We start from the raw sequence: 27,992 nt of genomic DNA on the forward strand, positions 1-27,992 counted from the left end.
TGCTCCTGAGTCCAGTAAGGCTTGGGTGTCGTGCGTGTGGGTGGCCCATCTTAGTCTTACCGGGAGGAGAGTAGATGATGAGGTCTTCTCTGTGGTGACACCACCCGATAGTAGCCTCATGTTTACTACCGGGCCTGATATTTTACCGGGCAGGAGTGGATAAAGTGGCCCGCTCTACCACAGTAGAGACAGAGTCCTTGGGATCTCCGCCTCTCCCTCTCTTCCCGGGAGAGGCGAGCTCTCCCCAGCTGCATGGGTTCGTGAGCGGAGGCTGAACTGGCCGTGTTCCCGCCGCTGGCATGCCCGCCCTCCGTGTCGTTATACGGTCTGTTAGGGCATGCTCGGCGGCCAATATGACTCAGACGAGCGTCGACCCTCAAGGCTAGTTCCACTAGTCCGTTTAAACTCCTGGGAAGGTCCAGAACATAAATCTCCTTCTGGATCCGGTCCTCCAGCCCATGCAGGAACATGTCCCACTGCGCCTCCTCGTTCCACTGACACTCTGCGGCCAGAGTGCGGAATTGGATGGAGTATTCCGATACTGAACGGTCTCCTTGGCGAAGGTCAGCGAGTAGTCTGGCCGCCTCCCTACCCGCCACGGCCCGATCGAAGACCCTTCTCATCTCCTCGGAGAGTGTCTGGAAAGAGGTGCAGCATGGGTCCTGGTTCGCCCACACCGCCGTTCCCCAAAGAGCCGCTTTGCCTGATAGCAGTGTGAGTACGAATGCTACCTTAGACTGTTCACGGTTGAAGGTCCGTGGCTGCAACGAGAAATGCATGGAACATCTCGTAAGAAAGGCTCTGCAATAGTCAGGATCACCTGAATAACCCTCTGGTGTCGGTAGCCGTGGCTCTAGCTGGGAATCCGGCTCTGGCGGGGCGGGTTGAACTGCCGGTGTAGGTGGCGCAGCGGAACCCCTCAGATGTTGTAATTGTTGGATCAGCTGGGCTACCTGCGTCGCAAGGGCTTGTACTGCCCGACCTGTGCTGGAGATGTTCTCCTCTTGTTGATCCATTCTCGTGATACTGCGGGAAATGAATTCGGTCAGACTCGTTGAACTCGCTGCATCCATGGTAAGGTCAGATCGTTCTGTGACAACACAGAGGCGGATGCAAGATGCAAGCAACGATGGTTTAATGAATATAGTTTACAACAGCAACAGGACAGACAGACTGTACTCAGACGGAATCCGACCCAGGGACTAGGCGCATCTTCCAATGATAGCGTGCTGAGAAATCCAGGGAGTGTGTCCGGATGGGTAGGAAGGAGCACAGCAGATAATCCACACAAGGGCGGCGAGAGAAGAGCACAGACACACGACACAACCTCAGGGAAGTAACATCGATCTGACAACAAGAAACACTGGTTACAGAACATATAAAGGGAAGATAAGTGGTTCCAGCTGGCGCAGACAATCAGGCCGAGATTGGGAACCACGCCCACACAAACACGGGAGAGAGAGAGAGAGAGAGAGAGAAAGAGAAAGAGAGAGGGAGGCAGTGGATTCATGAACCGTGACAGTGACGCTTGGCATTAAAGACCAAAGAGTTGAATCTTGGTTTTATCAGACCAGAGAATCTTGTTTCTCTTGGTCTGAGAGTCCTTTAGGTTCCCTTTGGCAAACTACAAGCGGGCGGTCATGTGCCTTTTACTGATGAGTGGCTTCCATCTAGCCACTCTACCATAAATGCCTCATTGGTGGAGTGCTGCATAGATGGTTGTCTTTCTGGAAGGTTCTCCCTACTCACAGAGGAACTCTGGAGCTCTGTCGGATTGACCATTGGATTCTTGGTCACCTCCCTGACCAAGACCCTTCTCCCCCATTTGCTTCTTCCATTTAAGACTGATGGAGTCCACTGTGTTCTTGGGGACCTTCAGTGCTGCAGAAATGTCTTGGTACCCTTCCCCAGATCTGTGCCTCTACACAATCCTGTCTCTGAGCTCAACGGACATTTCCTTAGAACTCATGGTTTGGTTTTTGCTCTGACATGCACTGTCAATTGTGGGAACTTATATAGACAGGTGTGTGCCTTTTCAGCTCATCGCCAATCAATTTAATTCACCACAGGTCGACTCCAATCAACTTGAAGAAACATCTTGGATAACATCAAGGATGATTAATGGAAGCAGGATGCACCTGAGCTCAATTTCGAGTCTAATAGCAAAGGGCTTGAATAGTTATGTAAATTAGCTATTTCTGTGTTTTATTTTCTATAAATTTGCAAACATTAAAAAAAAGTGTTTTCACCTTGTCAATGTGGGGTAGTGTCTCTAGATTGATGAGGAAAAAAGTTTTTTATACATTTTAGAATAAGGCTGTTTTTTTGTTTTACACGTGCAGTGTGCATGGTTATTCTGAAGCAAACTCAGTGCCAGCGAGGCTGCTGGTCACTAAAGGGGACTGGGCATCATGGCAATTCAACAAGTATTTTTTTATTTAACAAGACAAGTCAGTTAATAACAAATTCTCATTTACAATGACGGCCTATGACCAGTGGGTTAACGACCTTGTTCAAGGGAAGAACTACAGATTTTTTTTACCTTGACAGCTCAGGGATTCGATCTAGCAACCTTTCAGTTACTGACCCAACACTCTAACCTCTAGGCTACACACTGCCATCTTTAACCCAATTACATGACTATTGTCAACTGGTCACTTTTCAATCCCAGCCTGTTTTACCTCTAGGAATGTACAGGGAGGTAACCCAGTGAAATTAGCATTGGACACACACACTGATATTAACATTGTCTGCAAAGCATTGTATTGTTCTGGTCCGTGAATGCTGTGTTGTAAGAGACTTGTTACTTTTTTCCCAATAAGATCCTGTTTTGACATCACATAAAAGTGTGTGCTTCATAATCAGATACTATAAACTACACATTAAAGGTGATTGTCTACAGCATTGATCATGAAAGCAATATAGTGGCAGGACCAGGAAGCCAGGCACTAGGACCTGCAGCACTCCTCAGCTGAAAGGAGTCACTGGCACTGGGACTCTTCTGGCTATAACTTTTCAGAACGGTTCATTTCCAAACAAGTACAAGAGGCTGACTGGATTGTCTTCACTCAAATCAGAAGGAACTGGGCCTTTTGAGACCCGACTTGTGGAGATAAACCTGTGGAATAACACGCACACTGGAATATAGCTCAGTATTGGTTGGGACATCCACTTGTGAAGAGGTAGGAGACTTTACACAAGTTCAGCCACTCTGCTGCTGTGTTGTAAAGCCACATTGGGAAACATACTTACTCATACATTGTGTAAAAAGAAAAAGGTTGAGAAAATTATTTGACCTGAGCTTTTCAGGGGAAAAAAAAACATTGCTATTGAACATACAAGTATGCTGTTCAACTTATTACAACCAGATAAAGCTCTTGCAATTAGTCAAATACCTTCATCTTTTGTGTACCAAATCAATTTATTACGTCTTTATGATTGTACTTGCTTGCATGCCAAAACTTTCTCTGTCAGTGGTCTGGTCTCCCTGAAGTGACTGGGAGAGGGTACCATTTTTTTTTTTAAATAGCCACCTAGCTCATTCATAGACTGTCTATTCACGAGGCTGTTTGCTGGCTGAGAACAGCTGTCCAACTCTCTGACAGAGCCCTGAAGCTCTTTCTAAATGCAAATATGCCTCACATGCAATATAGTTTTGGAAGCATATGGAACTTAACTTTTATTTCAGCAAATAATTGTAAAAAAAAACTAAAGGTTTAATTACTACACACCTTTGCAGGGTTAAGGTTCCCACGCGGCCATATTTCCATGTTACAGCGCTTGTTTACGGAAGACAGACGCAAGATAGAGGCCTGTGCTAATTAGCCATCTGCATCCCCGAACACCTGTGTGAAACGGAAGAAAGGGCGCCACAAACGTAGTGTAACTGAAAAAAAAAACTGTCGGCTGCAACTGTGTTAAAACTGGTTGAAACAGTGTACAGTAAGTACAGTTTAGTATTCGTGAAACTATTGATGTGATATGAAGGTAGAGGGCTTCATGCTTTTAGAAACGTAAAACAATTGAGAATCGAGTCACGTTTCGATGGAGTATTTGGCTGTTTTGGCAAACAGAGCTTAACGCCTCTGAACCTAACATGTAAGGTCCTTGGCTCTTATAGTAAATTCTTACCTTGGTGTTTCAATCCCGTACTGGCCTTCACCAGGCTGCCTGGTTGAGGGCTCAGCAGAGAGGTGGTAGAGGTAGAGATTGAAGCCCGTGGTTGAATGAGATGCTACCATCTCATCTTTTCCCTAAGGGAGAGTTGTCACTCATAGCCCAGCCTCGAAACCCAGCCTCTTGCTCCTCAGGTTACAGCTGTACTCAGATACCCACCTCTCTCTCTCTCTCTCTCTCTCTCCTCTATGGACTGCTAGGCACTACTCCAAAAGCGAATCATTTTCTGCTTTGTTTTCTTTCTATTACATTTTCAGTTAGCAATTTGAATTTTATAGACTTTAACATTTATGTTCAGACATGAATTTCACATGTTATCTCCACTCAAAGGAGTTGTTGAGATACACTGAGGTATCCCCCCAAGGCCTATGTTCACTCCCCTTCAAAGAGCTGTCACTCAAATGGCACTTACATAGAGATCACAGAGTTAGTTGTTTTGGAGTGAGAGGAGGGAATGGAGGGTGCCAAACGACAAATGGAATTGACCCCTATTGTGGAATTCTGAGGGGCTGCCGGAAACAAGAGAGCAGCTGTACTAAATGTTTACCTCTCTGCAGTGCTCAAATGTCCTGCACTCTAAAGGTTGCTGGGTTAAAAACAACCCAATTCGGGTAAATATTGGACAGACAGAACACACGTTGGGTTATTTTGACTCTGCCAGTTGGGTAACAAACAACCCGTTGTTTTCTTTAAGTTGGGTTGTTGATGCTGGGTTATTGAGCTTTATACAACGAGTGGATCTAATCCTGAATGCTGATTGGTTAAAACCGCATTCCAGCCGGTATCTAGTCCACAAGTTGCCACCGGTTAAATCTTTGACGTTAAAATGTCTATTTACTCTGTTCCATCAGACTGCACAGTCCACTGTCTCATCAGCCCAGCCACACACTTTATCTCCACTATAAAAAGCATCTAGACATTATCTCACATTTCTTTTATACTAACATTTAGTTTTCAACAGCGGAGATTTGTATAAATCTTGATGTCTGTCTCTCCAACATTTGCAACATTGTTTCAATACTCAAATTCGATCTCCAGCTGTGTCATAGTAATGAATGTGTCGGGGCGAGACAGACAGACAGGCATGCAGCGTTTCTCAGTCAGTCGAAATCATGAATAAGCTGGCATAATTTTTATGGATATAGGCAAACAAGGTAAAACGAAACTCAGTGCAGCTAGTTTGCAGTCTTTCCAGCTTCAGTTTGAAGTGATTGTGTTAGCTATGTTGTTGGCTAGCTTCTCTGAGCAACAGTGTCGAGGCGAGTGAGAACGTATGCCAGGCGAAATCACACCTCATTAGCTCATTGTTATGGATATATCCAAATAAATGCCGCTAGAGAACAGCTTGAAGAAATACAAATGCTTTGCTGTTATTCTGGCTGCACTTTTTGAAGTGACTGTAAGTAAGCCATAGCCGCGTCCATAGATGAAGAACAAAAAGACTGAATGACTGGGTCGCGTCTCTAGCAACCGAACCGATAGAACGAACGACCAGCCGGCTTGGGTAGGAACGCTAGATTTGTGTCGGGACTATATGTTGTGGAAGGATGAAATAGTATGAATAAATTGAATAAAAGTGCTAATACCATAAAAGCCGGTGTTTGAAGGATATATATTGGCACGGCTTCGTCTCGAGAGCCTAACAGCACCGGTGCCAATATATCCTCCAAACACCGGCTTCTCAGACATCATCACTTTCCACCTGGTCATATCGGAAAGACTGGAGGCGTGGCTTTCAGATAGGTATTGTTGGCCATCCGTGAGAGTAAATGTAATTCCTGTTCATCCTGTTGTTTGTACAGCAAAAATTATTCTAGCACATTAGATATTTTAACATACAATTAATAACGTTATTATTTAAATATCATAACAAAGTGGTAACTATCACAGCATTGGGATACGCACAGGCACTTGTGGAAATAAACTTGTGTGTTTGCTGGATTCCAAATAAACAGATACATTTCGGGATATTTATAACGGGTGGGCCTCAACTATACAGCACACAACATACAGATGTTTAATTTCGCAAGAGCTAGACAGCACACAACTTACAGATGTTTAATTTTTGCAAGAGCTAGACGAACTGTATGCAGTTCATCAGACCAGAGATGCTTTCCTTCTTATCACACTCATCATCATTCGTTCTCTCAGCAGAGGCTGTCAACACAGAAAATGTAACAATAGCAAATTCCATGCATCATCTGAATGGGAGATGGGCACTGTATCAGTGCTATTATCACTGTTAATAAGGGAAAACACTCCCTAACCTCAACACATTTTCCTGCTCTTGGGGTCTGTGCAAATCCAACTTACTTCCAAATCTTACCTGTACACACAGCAAGTTCTTTTGTGGCTTAAATACAATACTTTTCGAGCCCAATCGCCTTTCGGCCACTCCTTTTTGAGTCTCTTATCCTGAGGTATTACGTGAGGTGTTTGGTTTTAGGGAAGGTGTTTTACAGTGGTTAGTCTCACCTGACACACTATGTCTCTCAGAGTTGACAGTGTGAAGGGCTTGAAAACAGGTCCCGAGGGACAGATAATCCTTCCCTGCTTGCTGGAGGGGTTTCACGGTGCGAACCAAAGCCCCCAGGCGTTCCTCTGACTGATCCCCAGGATTACTAGTAGAAGTTCAAACCGGAAAGGGCACAGGGGAGAAATATTAGATTTATATTATATATTTGAGCATATTTGTACATGTATGAAACAGGACAAATCTAAGCACCCCTATTTGACTGCTGGCCCGCTCTCTTTACTCCTCTTTTGTCTCTCCTCATCTGGTATGAGCTGAGTTGCATTGCTGCGGGGTTGCAGTGCACTCAGGAAGTCTACAGCTATTTGACCCTATGGTCCGGTTCATCTGCCAAACAATCTGTTCCACAGGTGGGTTGGTGGGTGGGCCTGGACTCCCAGACGTGAGATCGCCTTACTCATTAAAGTAATATGCTTCAGCGCATGAGGCGTTTTCAATCAAAAGTGAATATAAGATTATGTTTATACTGCAAATCTATTCCGTCTATATCACAGATTGCAAATGTCACATTTGCTTAACTTTCAATAAATGTCATTACTGCCAAACAAGAATGAACCAATTTAAATCATATGAAAAACACATTGAAGTTAACCCTTCAAAATATCATATTTTGAAGACAAGAATCTACAGCACTAGAATGCCTGGCCACACAGTCGACATAACACAAATATTCTACCCGAGTCTACCGCTGTAATAACTTACCCTGTATCTGTCACGGACATCTTCCTGGAAATGACCGGACCAAAGCGCAGCTTGATGAGCGTACATTTATTTTATTTTTAATGAATGTCTCCAACAAAACAAGGACACGACCGTGAAGCTTAACTTGGGCAACAATGCCACTAACAAAGTCAACTACCCACAAATGCGAAAGGAAAAAAGGCTGCCGAAGTATGATTCCCAATCAGAGACAACAATAGACAGCTGTCCCTGATTGAGAACCATACCCTGCCAACACCTAGAAACAGAAAAACATAGAAGTAAAGAAACTAGAATGCCCACCCTAGGGCCTCTCTATGGCCCCCCCAAAGGTGTGGACTCTGGCCGCAAAACCTGACTCTAAAGGGCAGGGTCCGGGTGGGCATCCCTTACAGCGGTGGCTCTGGTGCGGGACGTAGACCCCCCTCCGCCTCTGGCTCCCTCCACTTTGGTGGCACCTCTGGTGTGGGGACCCTCGCCGCCGACCCCGGACTGGGGACCCTCGATGCGGACCCCAGACTGGGGATCCTCGTTGCGGGCCCCGGACTGGGGACCCTCGTTGCGGGCCCCGGACTGGCCCGTGGAGCAGGCACAGGATTCACCAGGCTGGGGAGACCTACTGAAGGCCTGGTCCTTGGAGGAGGCACAGGATGAACCGGGCTGTGGGGGAGCACTGGAGACCTAGTGCTTATCCCTGGAACCACTCTTCCAGGCTGAATGCCCACTTTAGCCCGGCACCTCCAGAGCGCAGGCACAGGTCGAACCGGGCTGTGGGGGAGCACTGGAGATCTGGTGCCTAACACTTGCACTTCTCCTCTTGGCAGAATGCCCACTTTAGCCCGGCACGGGCGGAGCGCAGACATAGGACGCACTGAGCAGTCACAGCACACAGGAGACACAGTGCGCAGAGCCGGCGCAGGATATGAAACGGCCCACCGGAGACTAAGCACGCTGAGCTGCCACAATCTGCCCTGGCTGGATGCCCACTCTAGCGTGGCATATAGTGCACCTGGCTATGAGAGCGCACTGGAGACACTGTGCGCTTTACCGCATAACACAGTGCCTGACCAGTACCACGCTCCTTTTGGTAAGCACGGGGAGTTGGCTCAAAAAAATAATAATCGGGGGGCTGCCTCTCGTGCTTGCTCCGCTGTGCCAACGCCGTTCCGCCTTTGCTGCTTCTAGCTCCTCATTAGGACGGTGATATTCACCAGCCTGTGTCCAGGGTCCCTTGCCTTCCAATATCTCCTCCCATGTCCATTCCTCCAGAAAGAGCTGCTCCTCCCGGCCACGCCGCTTGGTCCGTTTGTGGTGGGTAGTTCTGTCACGGATGTCTTCCTGGAAAGGATCGGACCAAAGCGCAGCGTGATGAGCGTACATACAACTAGAATGCCCACCCTAGTCACACCCAGGCCTAACCAAAATAGAGAATAAAAGCATATCTATGGCCAGGGCGTGACAGTATCAAGCCAGTAGTTGCAGTTGTGGGAAAAACTGTAATTTTGATTATTGAAATCGAAAGAGAAAGTCTAAGTAAAGCACAAAAGAGCAAAGAGATCTGTAGCAGACCCAGTATGTGTTGCATTGGGTTGAGGAGAACCATAGACAGACTGTGTTAGTTTGCTTTCATACAGTCACATCCCAATTTATTGGCCCTCTTGATAAAGATATAGAATACAAATACTGAGCTATCGCATGCTCATGAAATTGGATTTTATTATACTATACTGTTCAGAGAACTACATTTTGGTTCATAACAAGTGACACAAAAAATTTGGTAAAATATAGGTCTCAAAATTATTGGCACCACTGTTTTCAACACCAGCACGGCACTGAGCCTTTTTCTGAAAGATTTTAGGAGATTATAGAACACATTGAGAGGAATCGTAGACCATTCCTCCATATAGAATATTTCCAGATCCTTGATATCCTTTGGTCTGCGCTTATGGACTGCCCTGTTCAATTCAATTGCAATAACTTCTTTGCTGTTGTAATATCCCAAACGGACATGTCAGTTTCACCATTAAGAATTCCAGCTTTAACAAGGGTCCCAGGACCAGTGGAAGGAAAATAGCCCCATAACATGATATTTTATAGTAGGCATGAAGTTGTCTTCTGCATATGCATGCTTCTTTCGACGACAAACCCACCACTGATCTGTGGGGTCAAAGACCACTATTTTCGTGTCATCTGACCATAGCATCGGTTCCAATCCTAGAGCCAATGTTATTTAGCAAACTCCAGGCATTTAAATTTGTTGGCTGCTCTCAATAAAGTTTTTTTTCTTCTGGCAACCCTTCCAAACAGTCTACTGAGACAGAGACCGTGTCTAATTGTAGATTTGGAGACCCGGAGATTTGTAATTTGCCAAGTTTGGCCCTTGGATTTGCCTTTGCCTCCCGAACCATCTTCCTCGCTGTGCATGGGGACAAGATACACTTGTGTCCAATACCAGGCATGTTTACCACTGTTCCACTGGTTTCAATAGTCTTAATTGTTGCCCTAGTAGTGTTTTTTTAAGCATTTTGTTTTGCGCTCATTACCTGAGTCATGAAGGTCAACAGCCTTTATCTCTTTTCATCTGTGATGGATGAGAAAGGGATTATACATGCGTGTTACCACAATTTTATATCCCAGTGAAACAGGAAGCCATGGAAGGCCAAAATAGTTCCTTAAAATGAAAATAACTTGAAAAAGTATCATGTTAATGCAGATAAAAAATATATATTTTTGTCCCACTCAATGACATCGGGGAGGGGACTGTGGATCTGTCTCTGTTCGTTTATACGTCGGTTCGTACATTAGTCACACGTGATATCTCAGACAGAACTGGCCCGATTTTGACAACTTGGGTGAATGATGCATCTTGCCATAGAAATCTGGCATTTACAAAATTACACTGATTGTTCAGATGGTGGCACTATTATTAACCAATAAGGCCTGAGGGGGTGTGGTATATGCTCAATATACCACGGCTAAGGGCTGTTCTTAAGCATGACTCAAAGCGGAGTGCCTGGATACAGTTGTAGCCATGGGATATTGACCATATACCACAAACCCCAGAGGTGCCTTATTGCTATTATAAACTGGTTACCAATGTATTTAGAAAAGTAAAAATACATGTTTTGTCATATCCATGGTATACGGTCTGATATACCACGGTTTTCAACCAATCAACATTCAGAGCTCAAACCACCCAGTTTATAACAAATTTTGAAAGGTAAAGCCCTTGATCCCATTTGACCTAAAGTCACGACATTCGCTACATAAGTCCCTCTCCTCACAAGGAACACATTTGCCTCAGGGACGCATAAGGTCCACCATGATGGATTTTCTGCCATTTTGAAAAAACGCTACTCTTCTGGGACAGAATGACCGATCTGCACAAAAGTTGATATTGTAACTGACAGTTAGACTTACAGGTTATGTCGTTGTCTTTTGTTTGAATTGTTTGATAATTTTTGATAATTAATTGTTTGATAATGATAATACAAGCGAACTACGTAGCTAATACTGTTGTAACGGGGATCCTTATTGTAGCAACACACTTTTGGAGGGAAGGCAATCCTGCGCTGCGTTAGCTAAGTTTTCATGTCATCGGGTGTAGTTCATAAAGGTTGAAGAGTGTATGTTAGGATGAAGTGTGAATTCATGCCAGGAATAATAAGTGTGAAGTTTGATTTCCTCCCTTCTGTAATAAGCAGCCAATAAGGTATTTTTTCCTTTATTCATGTGTTTAATCTGAACCCGTTATAACGCCAGTTAAACTGTTATGTATCTAAGCACTTCAGAGTTATACCAAGCTAATAAGTCACTCGTAAGATAAGGTTGTAAGAGTGTGCTTAACTGTATTTTTCATTAACTTTATAGTTCTCACGGAAGGTGATAATTCTGACTACAGAATAAAGCCGCCAGTTAAAATCAAGGAACGGTTGTGCTCGTGGTTACTGAAGGGAGCTACAGATATGTGTCATCTAAACATTCACATGGGAGTGGTCTTGCACATTAATATAAAAAAATCTGTACAAAAATTTGGTACACATGTTGCAAACACTGTCAAGACTCAACATATGCAAGAACATTCATATTGACCTCACGGTGGCGCTATAAAGGGCACATGTTTATATCTCTTGATCTGTTTGACCCTGTTGATTTGAGTGATTAAATTTGGCACACATGCTCAGGGATACAAGGCATTCGGAAAGCATTCAGACCCCTTCACTTTTTTTTGTTACATTACAGCCTTATTCTAAAATGGATAAAATATTTTTTTCCTCATCAATCTACACACAATACCCCACAATGACAAAGCAAAAACAGGTTTTTAGACATTTTTGCGAATTTATTATTATTTTTTTTAAATGTCCAAACGCCACTTTGCATTATCTTGGCTGTGAGTTTAGGATTGGTGTCCTGTTGGAATTTTGCCCCAGTCTGAGGTCCTGAGTGCTCTGGAGCAGGTTTTTATCAAAGATCTCTATGTACTTTGCTACGTTTATCTTTCCCTCAATCCTGACTAGTCTCCCAGTCCCTGCTGCTGAAAAACATCCCCACAGCATGATGCTGCCACAACCATGATTCACCGTAGGGATGATGTCATGTTTTCTCCAGATATAATGCTTGGCATTCAGGCCAAAGAGTTATATCTTGGTTTCAGACCAGATAATCTTGTTTCTCTTGGTCTGAGAGTCTTTAGGTGCCTCCAAGAGGGTTGTCATGTGGCTTTTACTGAGGAGTGGCTTCCGTCTGGCCACTCTATCCAAAAGGCCTGATTGGGGGAGTGCTGCTGAGATGGTTGTCCTTCTGGAAGGTTCTCCCATCTCCACAGAGGAACACTGGAGCTCTGTAAGAGTGACTATCGGGTTCTTGGTCACCTCCCTGACCAAGGCCATTCTTCCCTGATTGCTCAGTTAGGAAGAGTCTTGATAGTTCCAAACTTCCTCCATTTAAGAATGATAGAAACCACTGTGTTCTTGGGGACCTTCAATTATGCCGAAATCGTTTGGTACCTTTCCCCAGATTTGTGCCTTTACACAATCCTGTCTCGGAGCTCTACACACAATTCCTTCAACCTCATGGTTTGGTTTTTGCTCTGACATGCACTGACAACTGTGGGACCTTATGTAGACATGTCTTTGCCTTTCCAAATCATGTTCAATCAACTGCATTTACCACAGGTGGACTCCAATGAAGTTGTAGAAAAATCTCAAGGATGATCAATGGAAACAGGTTGAACCTGAGCTCAGTTCCAAGTCTCACGGCAAAGGGTCTGAATATTTATGTAAATAAGTTATTGAGTTTAAAAAAATAAATAATTTTAAATGTATTTTACTACATCTTTAGAATAAGACGGAAAAGTAACAAAATGTGGAAAAAGGCAAGGGGTCTGAATACTTTCCGAATGCACTGTATGTATTTTTAGGCATACAGTTGAAGTCAGAAGTTTACATACACTTAGTATGGAGTCATTAAAACTCGTTTTTCAACCACTCCACAAATTTCTTGTAAACAAACTATAGTTTTGGCAAGTCGGTTAGGACATCTACTTTGTGCATGACACGTGTAATTTTTCCAACAATTGTTTACTTATAATTCACTGTATCACAATTCTAGAGGGTCAGAAGTTTACATACACCAAGTTGACTGTACCTTTTAAAAAGCTTGGAAATTTAAAAGAAATTATTTCATGGCTTTAGAAGCTTCTGATAGGCTAACTGACATCATTTGAGTCAATTTGAGGTGTACCTGTGGATCTATTTCAAGGCCTAGGTTCAAACTCAATACCTCTTTGCATGACATCATGGGAAAATCAAAAGAAATCAGCCAAGACCTCAGAAAGAAAATTGTAGACCTCCACAAGTCTGGTTCCTCCTTGGGAGCAATTTCCAAATGCCTGAAGGTACCACGTTCATCTGAACAAACAATAGTACGCAAGTATAAACACCATGGGACCACGCAGCCGTCATACCGCTGAAGAAGGAGATGCGTTCTGTCTCCTAGAGACTAACATACTTTGGTGCAGATGTTGTGAAGATGTTGGAGGAAACAGGTACAAAAGTATCTCTAGCCACAGTAAAACGAGTTCTATATCGACATAACCTGAAAGGCCGCTCAGCAAGAAAGAAGCCACTGCTCCAAAACCTCCATAAAAAAGCCAGACTATGATTTGCAACTGCACATGGGGACAAAGATTGTGTTTTTTTGAGAAATGTCTTCTGGTTGAATGAAACAAAAATAGAACTGTTTGGCCATAATGACCATTGTTATGTTTGGAGGGAAAAGGGGGTGGCTTGCAAGCCGAAGAACACCATCCCAACAGTGAAGCAAGGCGGTGGCAGCATCATGTTGTGGGGGTGTATTGCTGCACTTCACAAAATATATGGCATCATGGGGGAGGAAAATTATGTGGATATACCGAAGCAACATCTCAAGACGTCAGTCAGGAAGTTAAAGTTTGGTCGCAAATCGGTCTTCCAATTGACCCCAAGCATCCAAAGTTGTGTTAAAATTAAGGACAGCAAAGTCAAGGTATTGGAGTGGCCATCACAAAGCCCTGACCTCAATCCCATAAAATAATTGTGGGCAGGACTGAAAAAGCATGTGCGAGCAAGGAGGCCTACAAACCTGACTCAGTTACACCAGCTCTATCAGCAGGAATAGGACAAAATTCAGCCAACTTTTGTGGGAAGCTTGTGGAATGCTACCCGAAACATTTGAACCATGTTAAACAATTTAAAGGCAATGCTACCAAATACTAATTGAGTGTATGTAAACCTCTGAAGCACTGGGAATGTGATGAAAGAAGTAAAAGCTGAAAAAAATCTCTCTCTGCTATTATTCTGACATTTCACATTCTTAAAATACAGTGGTGATGACCTAAGACAGGGAGTAATTACTAGGATTAAATGTCAGGAATTGTGAAAAACTGAGTTTAAATGTATTTGGCTAAGGTGTATGTAAACTTCCGACTTCAACTGTGCGTGTAGATCTACTATGCAATTTGTTTAGACGTGTAATTTTTGTTAATAAACCCTACCCTTTAAAGCTGGAGTCCTTAATGGTGAAACTGTCATATCCGTTTGGGATATTACACCAACGAAGAAGTTACAGGAAACAACAAACATTGTTTTTTGTCCCTCAGACATCATTGCACATGTGATAGAACAGCAGAATATGTACTGCTAATTGTTTTACCACACTGCTCAACGCCCACACCTTTGTTTTGTCCACAAAACAAAGACATTAACAAAGGTGCTGGAGTGGACAGTTACACGGTTTCCCCTAATGCAGAATCCATCTTTAATTGTCATGGAAAAACCAGTACAATAACATTGGACAAGTTAAGAGGCTAAATGAAGGTCAGCGAGAGGATGAACAAGATCCAAATTTCCATTTGAAATGGAAGGGAACCTATGAAGTCCTGATTGGATAATATTACTGTAAACAGTTTGGCCTCTTAAGGTCGTGCAAAATAATTTGAAGCGCAGACTCTGTACCTCACCTCTACATTCTCTGTAGACAATAAGACACACTTGAAGGAATAGCTAATTTAATAATGATCAACAAGGGGGTAGGTGGGAAGGCAATGAAGTGTTGAACCATCACTGGTTGCACATTAACTCCATGCTGACTATGTCACAAACGACGTGAGTCTCAATTATTACTCGAAATCGGAATTCAATGTCTCAGGTAGTCAGTTCTCTTGTTCCTTTGTCCAAAGGCAAACATTTGGGTGAACCTTTCAAGATGATTGGCCATGTCCGGATACCCTTACTTGTATCCTAAACAGTAGGCTGTTTGGAAATGCGAAAAAAAAAAAAAAAAAAACATTTTGTAGTATGTGAAACATAGAAAACTGGGAAAAAAAAGCTACTCTGAAAATATAGTTTACCAAGCTACCAATTACTTCAAACTGGAAGAAGTTAAGCTACATTCAAGCTACCCTTAAGAAAAATATAGTTTACTGAACTAAATGTACTTTGAAAAAATTGTTCATTACATATAAATTGCTTGGTGAAAATGTGTAAATCTGAAATGTCATAGACTACAAATTTCAAGGACAGATCACTTTGGAGTCATATGTTAACGTAATGTGTTATTTAGCCTATTAAACACACAAAATATGTTTCAAGGGAGAATAAGGCAGACCTGGTACCTAAAAAGAAAGGAAATTATTGCCTACTTCACCCATAGTTTGTTTTCTTTTGACAAAAAAAGTAGTGTGAAGTTCGAGTGGTTAGCTACACTGCTACATGGAAAAACAGTAATCAACTACTGAACACACTACCAAGATTTAAATTTAGTTCAACTACCACCAAGCTACTGCAAAATGTACACTGAACCAAAATATGAATGCAAGAAGAAACAATGTCAATGATTTTACTGAGTTACAGTTCATATAAGGAAATCAGTCAACTGAAATAAATTCATTCGGTCCAAATCTATGGATTTCACATGACTGGGAATACAGATATGCATCTGTTGGTCACAGATACCTTAAAAAAAGATAGGGGCGTAAGATCAGAAAACCAGTCAGTATCTGGTGTGACCACAATTTCCCTCATGCAGCGCCACACATCTCCTCTGTATAGAGTTGATCAGGCTGTTGGTTGTGGCCAGTTGAATGTTTTTCCCGCTCTACTTCAATGACTGTCCGAAGTTGCTAGATATTGGCGGGAACTGGAACACGCTGTCGTACATGTCGATCCAGAGAATCCAAAACGTGCTCAATGGGTGACATGTCTGGTGAGTATGCAGACCGTGGAAGAACTGGGACATTTTCAGCTTCCAGGAATTGTTTACTGTCCTTGCAACAATTATCATGCAGAAACATGAGGTGAGGTTGGCAGATGAATGGCATGACAATGGGCCTCCAGGATCTCGCATCCAAATTTCCAATGAGAAAATGCAATTGTGTTCATTGTGTCCGTAGCTTATGCCTTCCCATAGCATAACCCCACCGCCACAATGGGGTACTCTGTTCGCAACTTTGTCATCAGCAAACCGCTCGCCCACACGACTTCATACACGTGGTCTGCGGTTGTGAGGCTGGTTTGACTTACTGCCAAATTCTCTAAAATGACGTTGGAGGCAGCTTATGGTAGAAAAATGTAATATTAACTTCTCTGGCAACAGCTCTGGTGGACATTCCTGCATGCCAATTGCATGCTCCCTCAAAACTTGAGACGTCTGCAGCATCGTGTTGTGTGACAAAACGGAACATTTTAGAGTGGGTTTTTATTGTCCCAAGCACAAGGTGCACCTGTGTAATGATCACGCTGTTTAATCAGCTTCTTGATATGCCACACCTGTCAGGTGGATGGATTATCTTGGCAAAGGAGAAATGCTCACTAACAGGGTGTAAAAAAAATTGGTTCAAAAAATTTGGAGAGAAATAAGCTTTTTGTGCGTATGGAAAAATTTGGGGATTTTATTTCAGATCACAAAACATGGGACCAACACTTTTCATGTTGCGTTTATAGTTTTGTTCATTGTAGTTAAATTACTAGCTGATCTACATGTAGTTCATTACTCCCCAACACTGAAACTGAGTATGCTTTAAATGCAAGGATGTCATGCTAATTAATTTAAAAAAAAATCTAGTATGAATTCGCTGCATGCTATTGAGAAGGAGAATCCTCTTTTCAGACCCACGTGTGTTTGACAACAGCTGATATCCAGCTGTTGCGCTTTACCAAATGAATGAATGGCGGGAAACAATTGCTCATTAAAGGACGCCTTCTCAGAATGGGTGAGCCTAGTATGTTGACATTTGTTACTTACTGCATACGTTTTTAGTAAAGTACATTCTAAATAGACCGTGGTGTGATTCGTGCACAGTAAGACTGTCACTGACAGTTGCAGGCATAGTTTTTTTTTCTTCTATGGGGAAAGATGTTTCTTCTAGTCTGTTGGCAGCTTTTCCGATACGAGTCAGATGGATGGATACACTACACAGCCTCTAACGCCGTTACATGGAGAGGTCCCTCTTAAGAACCCTGAGCCCAGACTGGTGAAGGAGGGTCAGTGCATGTGAAATTGCACACACCAGAGAAAATGTTGTATATCGCAAGCGTTAAGTCAAGTTTATTTTACTTGCAGAGGGGCAATCATCTCTGATATTCTGCGTGACTAGATTTATGTATGCCATCTAAACTTGGGATCTAATTTCAATATTTAGAGGAACCGCAGACAGTTGTATACAGTGCCAAGGGACATAATGTAAATCTGAACATCTGCTCAGATGATCTGCCCTTTGCAAAGTTACAACAGGGCCACGATTGCTCACTTCATTGCCCCCCACTAATGTGGTCTCTACCCCAGAACCGGAAACGTGAGAGGGCCACACAGCACGAAGGTACTGAAACTCGTGGGGTTTTTTTTGGGGGGGGGGGGCTCTTGGCTTACCTTTGAAATAGAGCAGTGCCATTTAACACATTCTGCAACTCTGGGGGAGAAAGACCATAACAAACACAATGCTTTCATCCTGACACGGCTAGCAGTCATAAAGCAACATGCAACCTGAGGCAGAGGCTTTGAGCCCCGCCGACTGACTGACAAGTAGAGCCGCAGCTACACACAAACCGATGAAACAACGGTGTAAACAGACGGAGCCTCCGTAATTTCACAGCAAAACATTGTGAGCTCGATGGACTTGAACGAGCCAAAAGTGGCCTGCTGGCTGCCATTGGTCCAAGCTAAACACTGTACAATGCATTACTGGCTGTGAGATGCACTCAAATGTGCTCTCTTCAATGTTTTGTAGGGTATGCCAGATGTGAGGCCTGTATCAAAATGTTTTGTTCATTGACACATTTATTCTCTAGCTACATCAAAGGACATGTTATTTCAGTGGCCAGGTGTGGATGCTTTGGGACAGACTACGATCAAGGTAAAATCATCTCCCAAGTCTTGATACATTGGTCACGCATAACGTTTAAGGCCTTGTGATAATCTGTCCTATAATAGCTGAATTTGTCCTTTGTGTCTGTAAACTGTAATGTTAACCCAGGAACACAATTTCATCCTATCCTTGTTTGCCTTTTCTAGGTCTACTTCGTGGATATCACTTCATTGGAATGATATGAGATCAATGTTATTCCTGCTAAGACTCTTTCCATTAGGTTAAACTGGATCACGTTGACCAATTCAGGTCGACAAAATATTTCAGGCTCTTTGTTTAAGTGAGCAGAACAACGTGCTAGACAATTTCTACAATGTTGCTTACCAACACCTCTCCTAACCAGGGATCGGGATCGGACAGGAAGACATCATATTGAATGGAGAAATCAATACTGATCTTTGAATCTTTACCATCTAGTTTTAATATATAATTTACAGCGGAAAAACAAAGCCTTTCATGCGTTTTGCTCAGTATTATTTTGTGGTAGTTGTAGTTCACAGGAATGGCTGTCTTCTTTTTGACAGATGTGTTTAAGTGAGGATAATGTGTATGAAGTGACAGTGTGTACAGAGACAAGGGTCCGCTGTGTTCCCTCCAAGCACAGAGACCAAACACAGCCATCAGTGACTAATGAAACTGTCCTAGTAAAACTCCAGCTCCATACAAGTTTACGGTGCCTTCCTGCTTGAACTTTTTTCTTTCTTGGTGAATTATGTTTTCAACACTGAAACATTTAAGGACGAATGGCGGAAGGAAAGATAAAAGTGTTTATTCTGATGTCTCTTTTTGGGGGGGGGGGGGGTCTACCGGATTCTCAATATTACATCAAACTTTTATTTTATTGCAGAATTCACAACAGCAGAATGCAGACCCGTTTCACTGGCGGAGACGTCTCTACATTCTCTTTCCAGACATTTCTAAACACCCTCTTTGCAGGAACTTCTAACACACGCTCTGCACATTATCTCCAGGTAGACACAGCCCCTTCACAATCCCATTTGTTGATTTTGAGTTCTTGGTATTCTGAATGGAATAGTAAGTGATGGCTCAATCTGCGAGATCAGCAGTTACACTGGACTACATCGCACTTCCACAACTCTACAGTCAGAGCAAGTGTGCTGGGAACGCAGAGCCGTCCTGCAGTTGATTACTACAGGTCCTCTTTGGCTTTCAGCAGGCCTAGACGACAGCCTCCTTCCTCCACTCTCACACATCTGCAGTGAATCAAAACAGCCTGCCAATTTCACTCTCTGGAATTGTCATATTTAAGATTATTTCCCACAAAGTGATCACGTGATAACAGTAATACACCCCCCAACTAGATCAAACAAGAATGTTGTCAAGAAAATGGGAAACAGAATGCTTCAATTGCATGCTATTATACTTCTTAGAATGTTCACGCTGGAGCGGGGTAAAATGCAGCCTTATAAAATAAGGGCTTCAATTGAGCTAATGTGTTTTGCATCAACTCCTTAAAGGTCAAACCTTCTACTGTATGACAACATACCCATTTTTGCTTGAAATGTATCCTTATCATCTCCCGCTAATTGAATTTTCTGAGATGACCCCAGGACCAAAACAGTCATATGATGATCTAATACCTACAGTGAGTATATAATACCTACTCACCCCTTTGGATTGTTTCACTGTTTTCATTGTAGAATAATAGTGAAGACATCAAAACTATGAAATAACACATAAGGAATCATGTAGTAACCAACTGGCAGCTTCATTAAATAGTACCTGCAAAACACCAGTTTCAACGTCAACAGTGAAGAGGCGACTCCGGGATGCTGGCCTTCTAGGCAGAGTTGCAAAGAAAAAGCCATATCTCAGACTGGCCAATAAAAAGAAAAGATTAAGATGGGCAAAAGAACACAGACACTGGACAGAGGAACTCTGCTTAGAAGGCCAGCTTCCCAGAGTCGCCTCTTCACTGTTGACGTTGAGACCGGTGTTTTGCGGGTACTATTTAATGAAGCTGCCGGTTGAGGACTTGTGAGGCATCTGTTTCTCAAACTAGACAGTCTAATGTATTTGTCCTCTTGCTCAGTTGTGCACCGGGTCCTCCCACTCCTCCTTCTATTCTGATTAGAGCCCGTTTGCACTGTTCTGTGAAGGGAGTAGTACACAGCGTTGAATGAGATCTTCAGTTTCTAGGCAATTTCTCGCATGGAATAGCCTTTATTTCTCAGAACAAGAACAGACTGACAAGTTTCAGAAGAAAGTTACTTGTTTCTGGACATTTTGAGGCTGTAATTGAACGCACAAATGCTGATGCTCCAGATACTCAACTTGTCTAAATGCCAGTTTTATTGCTTCTTTAATTAGCACAACAGTTTTCAGTTCTGCTAACATAATTGCAAAAGGGTTTTCTAATAATCAGTTATCCTTTTAAAATTATAAACTTGATGAACTTAGCTTACACAGTGTGCCATTGGAAGACAGGAGTGATGATTGCTGATAATTGGCCTCTGTACCCCTATGTAGATATTCCATTAAAAATCAGCCGATTCCAGCTACAATAGTAATTTACAACATTAACAATGTCTGCACTGTATTTCTGATCAATTTGATGTTATTTTAATGGACAACAAATGTGCTTTTCTTTCAAAAACAAGGACATTTCTTAGTGACCCCAAACTTTTGAATGGTAGCGTAGATTGATTAATTGATTAGGATAACACATTTGGTCTAGCATCTGCTAAACCTTCATGAAGCATTGCAGCATCTCTCTATGAGTCACTTTGAATAAAGGCAGATTAAAAAAAAGTCTCACACAGCATAAAACTATCTACGGTAACTACAGATATTCTACAATGTAAAGACCAAACTATTCTCAGTATCCATATCTCTCTCCTGTTCTTTGTGCTTGCCCCCCCCCGAGCCCTGCTATATCAGGCTCTAGGCCAGCACAATGCTATGTTTCATTCCTGCTGTGAGCAGTTTCGCAAGAATGCCCACGGCAACGCACTGAGCAGCATGTCATTCAAAGCCCAGAGGTGGCCCTCAGATAAAGTCACCGGTGCCACAGCTCCCTCTACGCCGGACGGCTTTGAATGGGGGCCGGGCAGACAGGCTCAGGTTACCAGAGGCACTGTGTGACTTTTACCATATAAATGAAGCCAACGTTTTCTGGGAGGGGTGGGGGGGTTGTTCCCGTGTGGCAGACGGTGGATTGTCTGTGTCGCCGGGGTCTGGTTGTCAGTCATGCCAGACGGAATTCATTAAATGGACTGACTCCATTAGAGCTAATGAGTTGTAGGTCAGTAGTTGTGGGTGGGCCGCGCTATTCTGAGCTAACAGACCATATCGATTACTGGGTGTAATTGCACTTGTCAGTGACGCTGCAATTTTTTTTGTCATTGCATACATGTATATTCAATGTAAACTCGTTAAAAACCACACAGTGCCTTCCACAGAGTCTTAAATAATATAGTGGTCATGGTACAAAGTAACTGGTCTCAAAGATTCTTGGAAGGTTATGTAACTGAAAGCAAGCAGGATGTTTCGGATTCTGTCATTTATAGAGTTCCATATTGGTTTGGAAAATGTGTCTTTCCCTGAGAGAAAGACAAACATGGCTTTTATATACAGTACACTACACTTTAAAAAAAGAGTTCCAAAAGGGTTTCTTCAGCTGTCCCCATAGGAGACACCTTTTTGGTTTCAGCTAGAACCCTTTTGGCTTCCATGGAGAACACTCTGTGGAAAGGGTTCTTCCTGGAACCAAAAAGGGTTCTTCAATGTGTTCTCTTCTGTGGACAGCATTTTAGGCTCGAGATAGCACCTTTTTTTCGAAGAGTGTTGATAGACATCTGGCAAGGTTCAAGGCAATTGGGCTGACAAACTATATGATTCCGTTCTCCCTTCTTCTAGGCCTGTTGGCTGTGACTATGATGAGGAACTTACAGCTCAAAACTGTATTCTGTAGATAGTGTATACTACGAGCAGATCTGCTAAGTTCCTTGCCTCTTCATCCATCCATCCATTTGTCTAACTTCAGGAGAAAGACTGTCTGGTGTGGTGTGTTCTCAATTATTATGTTGGGATGATTCTGTGGATGATACTGTGTGTTCTATGTGGTTGATTTATAGTAGCAGTCAGACTGTGTGACAGTAACAAGGTGTTGTTGGAGAAGAGCTATTTGGTGAGGAGCTAAGTCTTTCTCTCTGCCCAAATGGTTATCCACTGTCCTTACAATGCTGCCTCTGCGAGAGGGGGTAGAGGGATTACACTGGAATGTTTTGGAGATTCCTGGGAGAGCAATACAGAGAGAGGGTTTAGTGTTCTGTTCGCAGATCTATGAGAAAAATGTCTGTGGCAAAGTCATTGAGTTTAATGCACTAAGACCCAAATCTAGTTTATAGTTTTCATATGGGAAACCACACATGGAAACACTAATACAGACAGTATATCACCTCAGCTGCATGTGAGGAATATGTGTTAATATGTCTCACTGTGGATTGATTAAATATATTTCTTGAGCAATGTTTTGTTCAAACCTGTGGGTTCCATACTGTACAATGAATCCCACAGGTCCTGTGTATCACGTGTGTGTACTGGTATGTAACAAGTATATTACACTGGCGCTCTTTGGCCATCCCTCTCCCATGTCAGCGTGTTTAGAGTGGCTTGATGGGCTGCTTTACAAACCCTGTGCATGACTCACCACAGCGCAGAGGGGAAATAATACTGTGGCTACCCCACTTTCCAACCAAGGTGCATGAACACTGAAAGAGTAAGCTGAAGATATTCCGCAACTTTTGGCAGGACCGTTGACGTTGGCTTTAGAAATCATTTGTTGTTGTTAAAACCGTGTGCTTTGGTTGCATGCCTTCCTCAGGTTATTTGTGTCTTTCTCTCTCGCCATAGGCAGGTGCCAGAGCCAAGCTGGGGGCCATAGAGAGCCAGACAGACAGGCCTGATGGCAGAAACCTGGAAGGCAGTCTGCTCTGAACACGTGCTCTAGGAGCCCGCCCCGCCAGGGGCCACACTTCACGCGGAAACACTGCACAGGTGAGCTGAACAAGATTTTTTTAAATATGTATTGAATCCAATTCAAATTTGAATAATTTTATTTTCATAAAGCTTTACGTGAGAGTAGTGACATGCAAAAATCACTGAAGATTTCTGCGCGGGTCACAATTTCAAAAAGGGTCACCTGTTTACAGAGTTTTTCCTGGTCAGGTCACTATAAGAACTCCTGGTGTAGAGTTAGAATACAACACACTGTAATGCTGCTTTCATTTTTTTTGGTGTAAAATGATGCCGGAGAAGGCGTGTTCATAGGCGATCGAATAAACCCCCACTTCCATCCATTTTGCTAGCAAACATGCAATCTTTGGAGTGTAAAATCGATGACCTACGCAGAAGATTAAACTACCAACGGGACATTCAAAACTGTTATATCTTATGCTTCACAGAGTCGTGGCTGAACGACGACACTGTCAACATACAGCTGGCTGGTTATACGCTGTTCTGGCAGGATAGAACAGTGGCGTCTGGTAAGACAAGGGGCGGCGGACTATATATTTTTGTAAATAACTGCAGGTGCACGATATCTAAGGAAATCTCGAGCTATTGCTCGCCTGAAGTAGAGTATCTCATAATAAGCTATAGACCACACTATCTACCTAGAGAGTTTTCATCTGTATTTTAGTATCTGTTTACATACCACCACAGACTGAGGCTGGTACTAAGACAGCATTGAATGAGCTATATTCCGCCATAAGCAAACAAGAAATCGTTCACTCAGAGGCACCGCTCCTAGTAGCCGGGGACTTTAGTACAGGGAAACATAAATCTGTTTTACCAAATGTCTATCAGCATGTTAAATGTCCAACCAGAGGGAAAAAAACTCTAGACTACCTATACTCCACACATAGCTCTCCCTCGCACTCCATTTGGCAAATCTGACCATAATTCTATCCTCCCGATTCCTGCTTATAAGCAAAAATTAAAGCAAGAAGCACCAGTGACTAGATCAATAAAAAAAGTGGTTAGATGAAGCAGATACTAAGCTACATAACTGTTTTGCTAAGCACAGACTAGAATATGTTCCGGGATTCCTCCGATGGCATTGAGGAGTACACCACATCAGTCATGGGCTTCATCAATAAGTGCATCGATGATGTCATCCCCACAGTGACCGTACGTACATACTCCAACCAGAAGCCATGGATTACAGGCAACATCTGCACTGAACTAAAGGCTAGAGCTGCCACTTTCAAAGAGCGAGACTCTAACCCAGAAGCTAATAAGAAATCCCGCTATGCCCTCCGACGAACCATCAAACAGGCAAAGCATCAATACAGGACTAAGATCGAATCGTACAACACGGGCTCTGACGGTCGTCGGATGAGGCAGGGCTTGCAAACCATTACAGACAACAAAGGGAAGAACAGCCGAGAGCTGCCCAGTGACACAAGCCTACCAGACATGCTAAACTACTTCTATGCTCGCTTTGAGGCAAATAACACTGAAACATGCATGAGAGCACCAGCTGTTCCGGAAGACTGTGTGATCAAGCTCTCCGCAGCCGATGTAAGACCTTTAAACATGTCAACATTCACAAGGCCGCGGGGCCAGACAGATTACCAGGATGTGTACTGCGAGCATGTGCTGACCAACTGGTGTCTTCACTGACATTTCAAACCTCTCCTTCTCCGAGTCTGTAATACCAACAGGTTTTAAGCAGACCACCATAGTGCCGTGCCCAAGAACACTAAGGTACCATGCCTAAATGACTACTGACTCATAGCACTCACTTCTGTAGCCATGAAGTGCTTTGAAAGGCTGGTCATGGCTCACAACACCTTTATTCCAGAAACCCTAGACCCACTCCATTTTGCATACCGCCCCAACAGATCCACAGAAGATGCAATCTCTATTGCACTCCACATTGCACTTTCCCACCTGGACAAAAGGAACACCTAAGTGAGAATGCTATTCATTGACTACAGCTCAGCGTTCAACACCATAGTACCCTCAAAACTCATCAATAAGCTAAGGAACCTGGGACTAAACATCTCCCTCTGCAACTAGATACTGGACTTCCTGACGGGCCACCCCCAAGTGGTAAGGGTAGGTAACAACACATCCGCCATGCTGATCCTCAACACAGGGACCCCTCAGGGGTGCGTGCTCAATCCCCTCCTGTACTCCCTGTTCATTCATGACTACACGGCCAGGCATGACTCCAACACATCATTAAGTTTGCAGATGACACAACAGTGGTAGGCCTGATCACCGACAGCACTGAGACAGCCTATAGGGAGGAGGTCAGAGACCTGGCCGTGTGGTGCCAGGACAACAACCTCTCCCTCAACGTGATCAAAACAAAGGAGATGATTGTGGACTACAGGGAAAAAGAGACTGAGCACACCCCCATTCTCATCAACGGGGCTGCAGTGGAGCAGGTTCAGAGCTTCAAGTTCCTTGGTGTCCACATCACCAACAAACTAACATGGTCCAAGCACACCAAGAGGGCACGACAAAACCTATTCCCCTCAGGAGACTGAAAAGATTTGGCATGGGTCCTCAGATCCTCAAAAGGTTCTACAGCTGCACCACCGAGAGCATCCTGACTGATTGCATCACTGCCTCATATGGCAACAAATCGGCCTCCGACCACAAGGTACTACAGAGGGCAGTGCGAACGACCCAGTACATCACTGGGGCCAAGCTTCTTGCCATCCGGGACCTCTATACAAGGCAGCGTCAGAGGAAGGACCTAAATATTGTCAAAGACTCCAGCCACCCTAGTCATGGACTGTTCTCTCTGTTCCCGCACGACAAGCGGTACCGGAGTGCCAAGTCGAAGTCCAAGAGGCTTCTATAAACGGCTTCTACCCTCAAGCCATAAGACTCCTGAACATCTAATCAAATGGCTACCCTGACTATTTGCTTTGCCCCTCCCTTTTTTACACTGCTGCTTCTCTCTGTTGTTATCATCTACGCATAGTCACTTTAATAACTCTGCCTATATGTACATAATTAACTAACCAGTACCCCTGCACTGGTTTGACTCTGTACTGGTATCCCCCTGTATATATTCTCACTATTGTAATTTTACTGCTGCTCTTTAATGACTTTTTTCTTTTATTTCTTATTCTTATCCATATTTTTTTAACTGCATTGTTGCTTTGGGGCTCATACGTAAGCATTTCACTGTAAGGTGAAATGTTGTATTGTATTCGGCGCATGGGATAAATAAAAGGTGATTCGATTTTTTCCCACACCCACCACAAGAATAAACATGTTTTTCTTGCTGCACAGTATGTATTGTGTAAAGCATATTGTGCGAGCTGCCATTACCAGTAACCTGACAAGGACACAGCTGTTGTTGTATCTCTCCATCCCTGCACAGTACTGCCATCACACTGAGCCCACACTCTAACAAGTGTCACACATTATAATCCTCAAACTACCTTTCTCTATGGATGAATATGACAAAGTCCCTCACCTATTTTGAAACCACCTGTCTGTATGCTCGATGATGGATGAAGCGGGAATCCAGTCAGTTTCTACAATTCTTGAACAGGATTTGATCCCTAATGTTGATGTCTGTGTGTGTATTTGATCCCTGATGTTGATGTCTGTGTGTGTATTTGATCCCTGATGTTGATGTCTGTGTGTGTATTTGATCCCTGATGTTGATGTCTGTGTGTGTGTGTTTGATCCCGCCAGGTGTGTGAGTCCATGAGGTCGTCCATGCTGGTCCTGCTCCTCATGGTCAGTGCCCAGGCAGTGGCCACCATGGGAGGGGACTTCTGCCCCCCGGTCTCCGTTCAGCAGCAAGGCCCTGCCCCCAAAAGGACCCCTAACTCTGCCCCCACCGTGGATCCCAAACTGTTCACCAAGCGACGCTACCGCTCACCCCGCGTTCTCTTCAGTGCCCAGCCGCCCGACACTGAGCCCATGGGACACCAGGGGTCCGGGGCCAGCAGGGCAAGGCGCAGGGTTGGTCAGCCGAAGCACCGGGGGGTGTACTCTGTGTGTGAGAGCATCAGCGTCTGGGTAGGCAACAAGACCAAGGCCACAGATATATCTGGCAACGAGGTGGAGGTGCTCCCGGACGTGAACATTAACAACGTGAAGAAGAAGCAATACTTTTTTGAGACCACGTGCCGTGGCGCACGGGGAGGCAGCAATGGCTGCCTGGGCATCGATGGGCGACACTGGAACTCCTACTGCACCAACTCGCACACTTTTGTGCGGGCGCTGACTTCCTTCAAAAACCTGGTGGCCTGGAGACTGATCCGCATCAACGTGGCCTGTGTCTGTGTGCTTAGCCGAAAGTCCTGGCGACAGTGACCGTACTCTCACGGGTCATGTGGTCACTTCAGTACTGACGACAGGACCACTTGGTACTATCATATGGTCACTGCAGTACTGCAGTCCCAACCCCCCACCACCTACCCACTGGAGTGCTCTGAGACTCTGCCCCACTACAGCCCTCACCTAGCCGTCTGCACAAAGTAAATTATTGATTATGAGGACTACAAGTATATAAACCAACCATTTCTTTATCACTTGTTGTTTTGTTGTTGATATTGTTATTTATTAAACACCTCAGTACATGCACTGCATGTTGTTTGGCATTATTGTCTGGGTGGTGGCTGTCACAGGGACCAATGTCAAAAGAAGTGTCTACACTTTTTTTAAACTGTAGAAATG

At 43.7% G+C, this 27,992-nt stretch overlaps 1 protein-coding gene across 2 annotated transcripts; it reads left to right on the plus strand.

Annotated features, from left to right (window-relative positions):
• The first annotated feature begins 3,042 nt into the window (after positions 1-3,042).
• ngfb (nerve growth factor b (beta polypeptide)) lies at positions 3,043-27,955 on the plus strand. 2 transcript variants are annotated; one of them, XR_008074066.1, is made up of 3 exons: positions 3,043-3,182; positions 23,187-23,330; positions 23,738-24,148. XR_008074066.1 is itself a non-coding variant. In XM_035795984.2 (3 exons), the coding sequence occupies exon 3, from the start codon at positions 27,015-27,017 to the stop codon at positions 27,627-27,629; it is 615 nt and encodes a 204-aa protein (XP_035651877.1). In that variant the 5' UTR covers positions 3,043-3,182; positions 23,187-23,330; positions 27,003-27,014; the 3' UTR covers positions 27,630-27,955. The 2 variants fall into 2 exon arrangements, 1 of the variants encoding a protein (XP_035651877.1); XM_035795984.2 differs by lacking the exon at positions 23,738-24,148 and adding an exon at positions 27,003-27,955.
• The last annotated feature ends 37 nt before the right edge of the window (positions 27,956-27,992 follow it).

The sequence above is a fragment of the Oncorhynchus keta genome, chromosome 21, assembly GCF_023373465.1.
Source record: "Oncorhynchus keta strain PuntledgeMale-10-30-2019 chromosome 21, Oket_V2, whole genome shotgun sequence".
Taxonomy (NCBI): domain Eukaryota; kingdom Metazoa; phylum Chordata; class Actinopteri; order Salmoniformes; family Salmonidae; genus Oncorhynchus; species Oncorhynchus keta.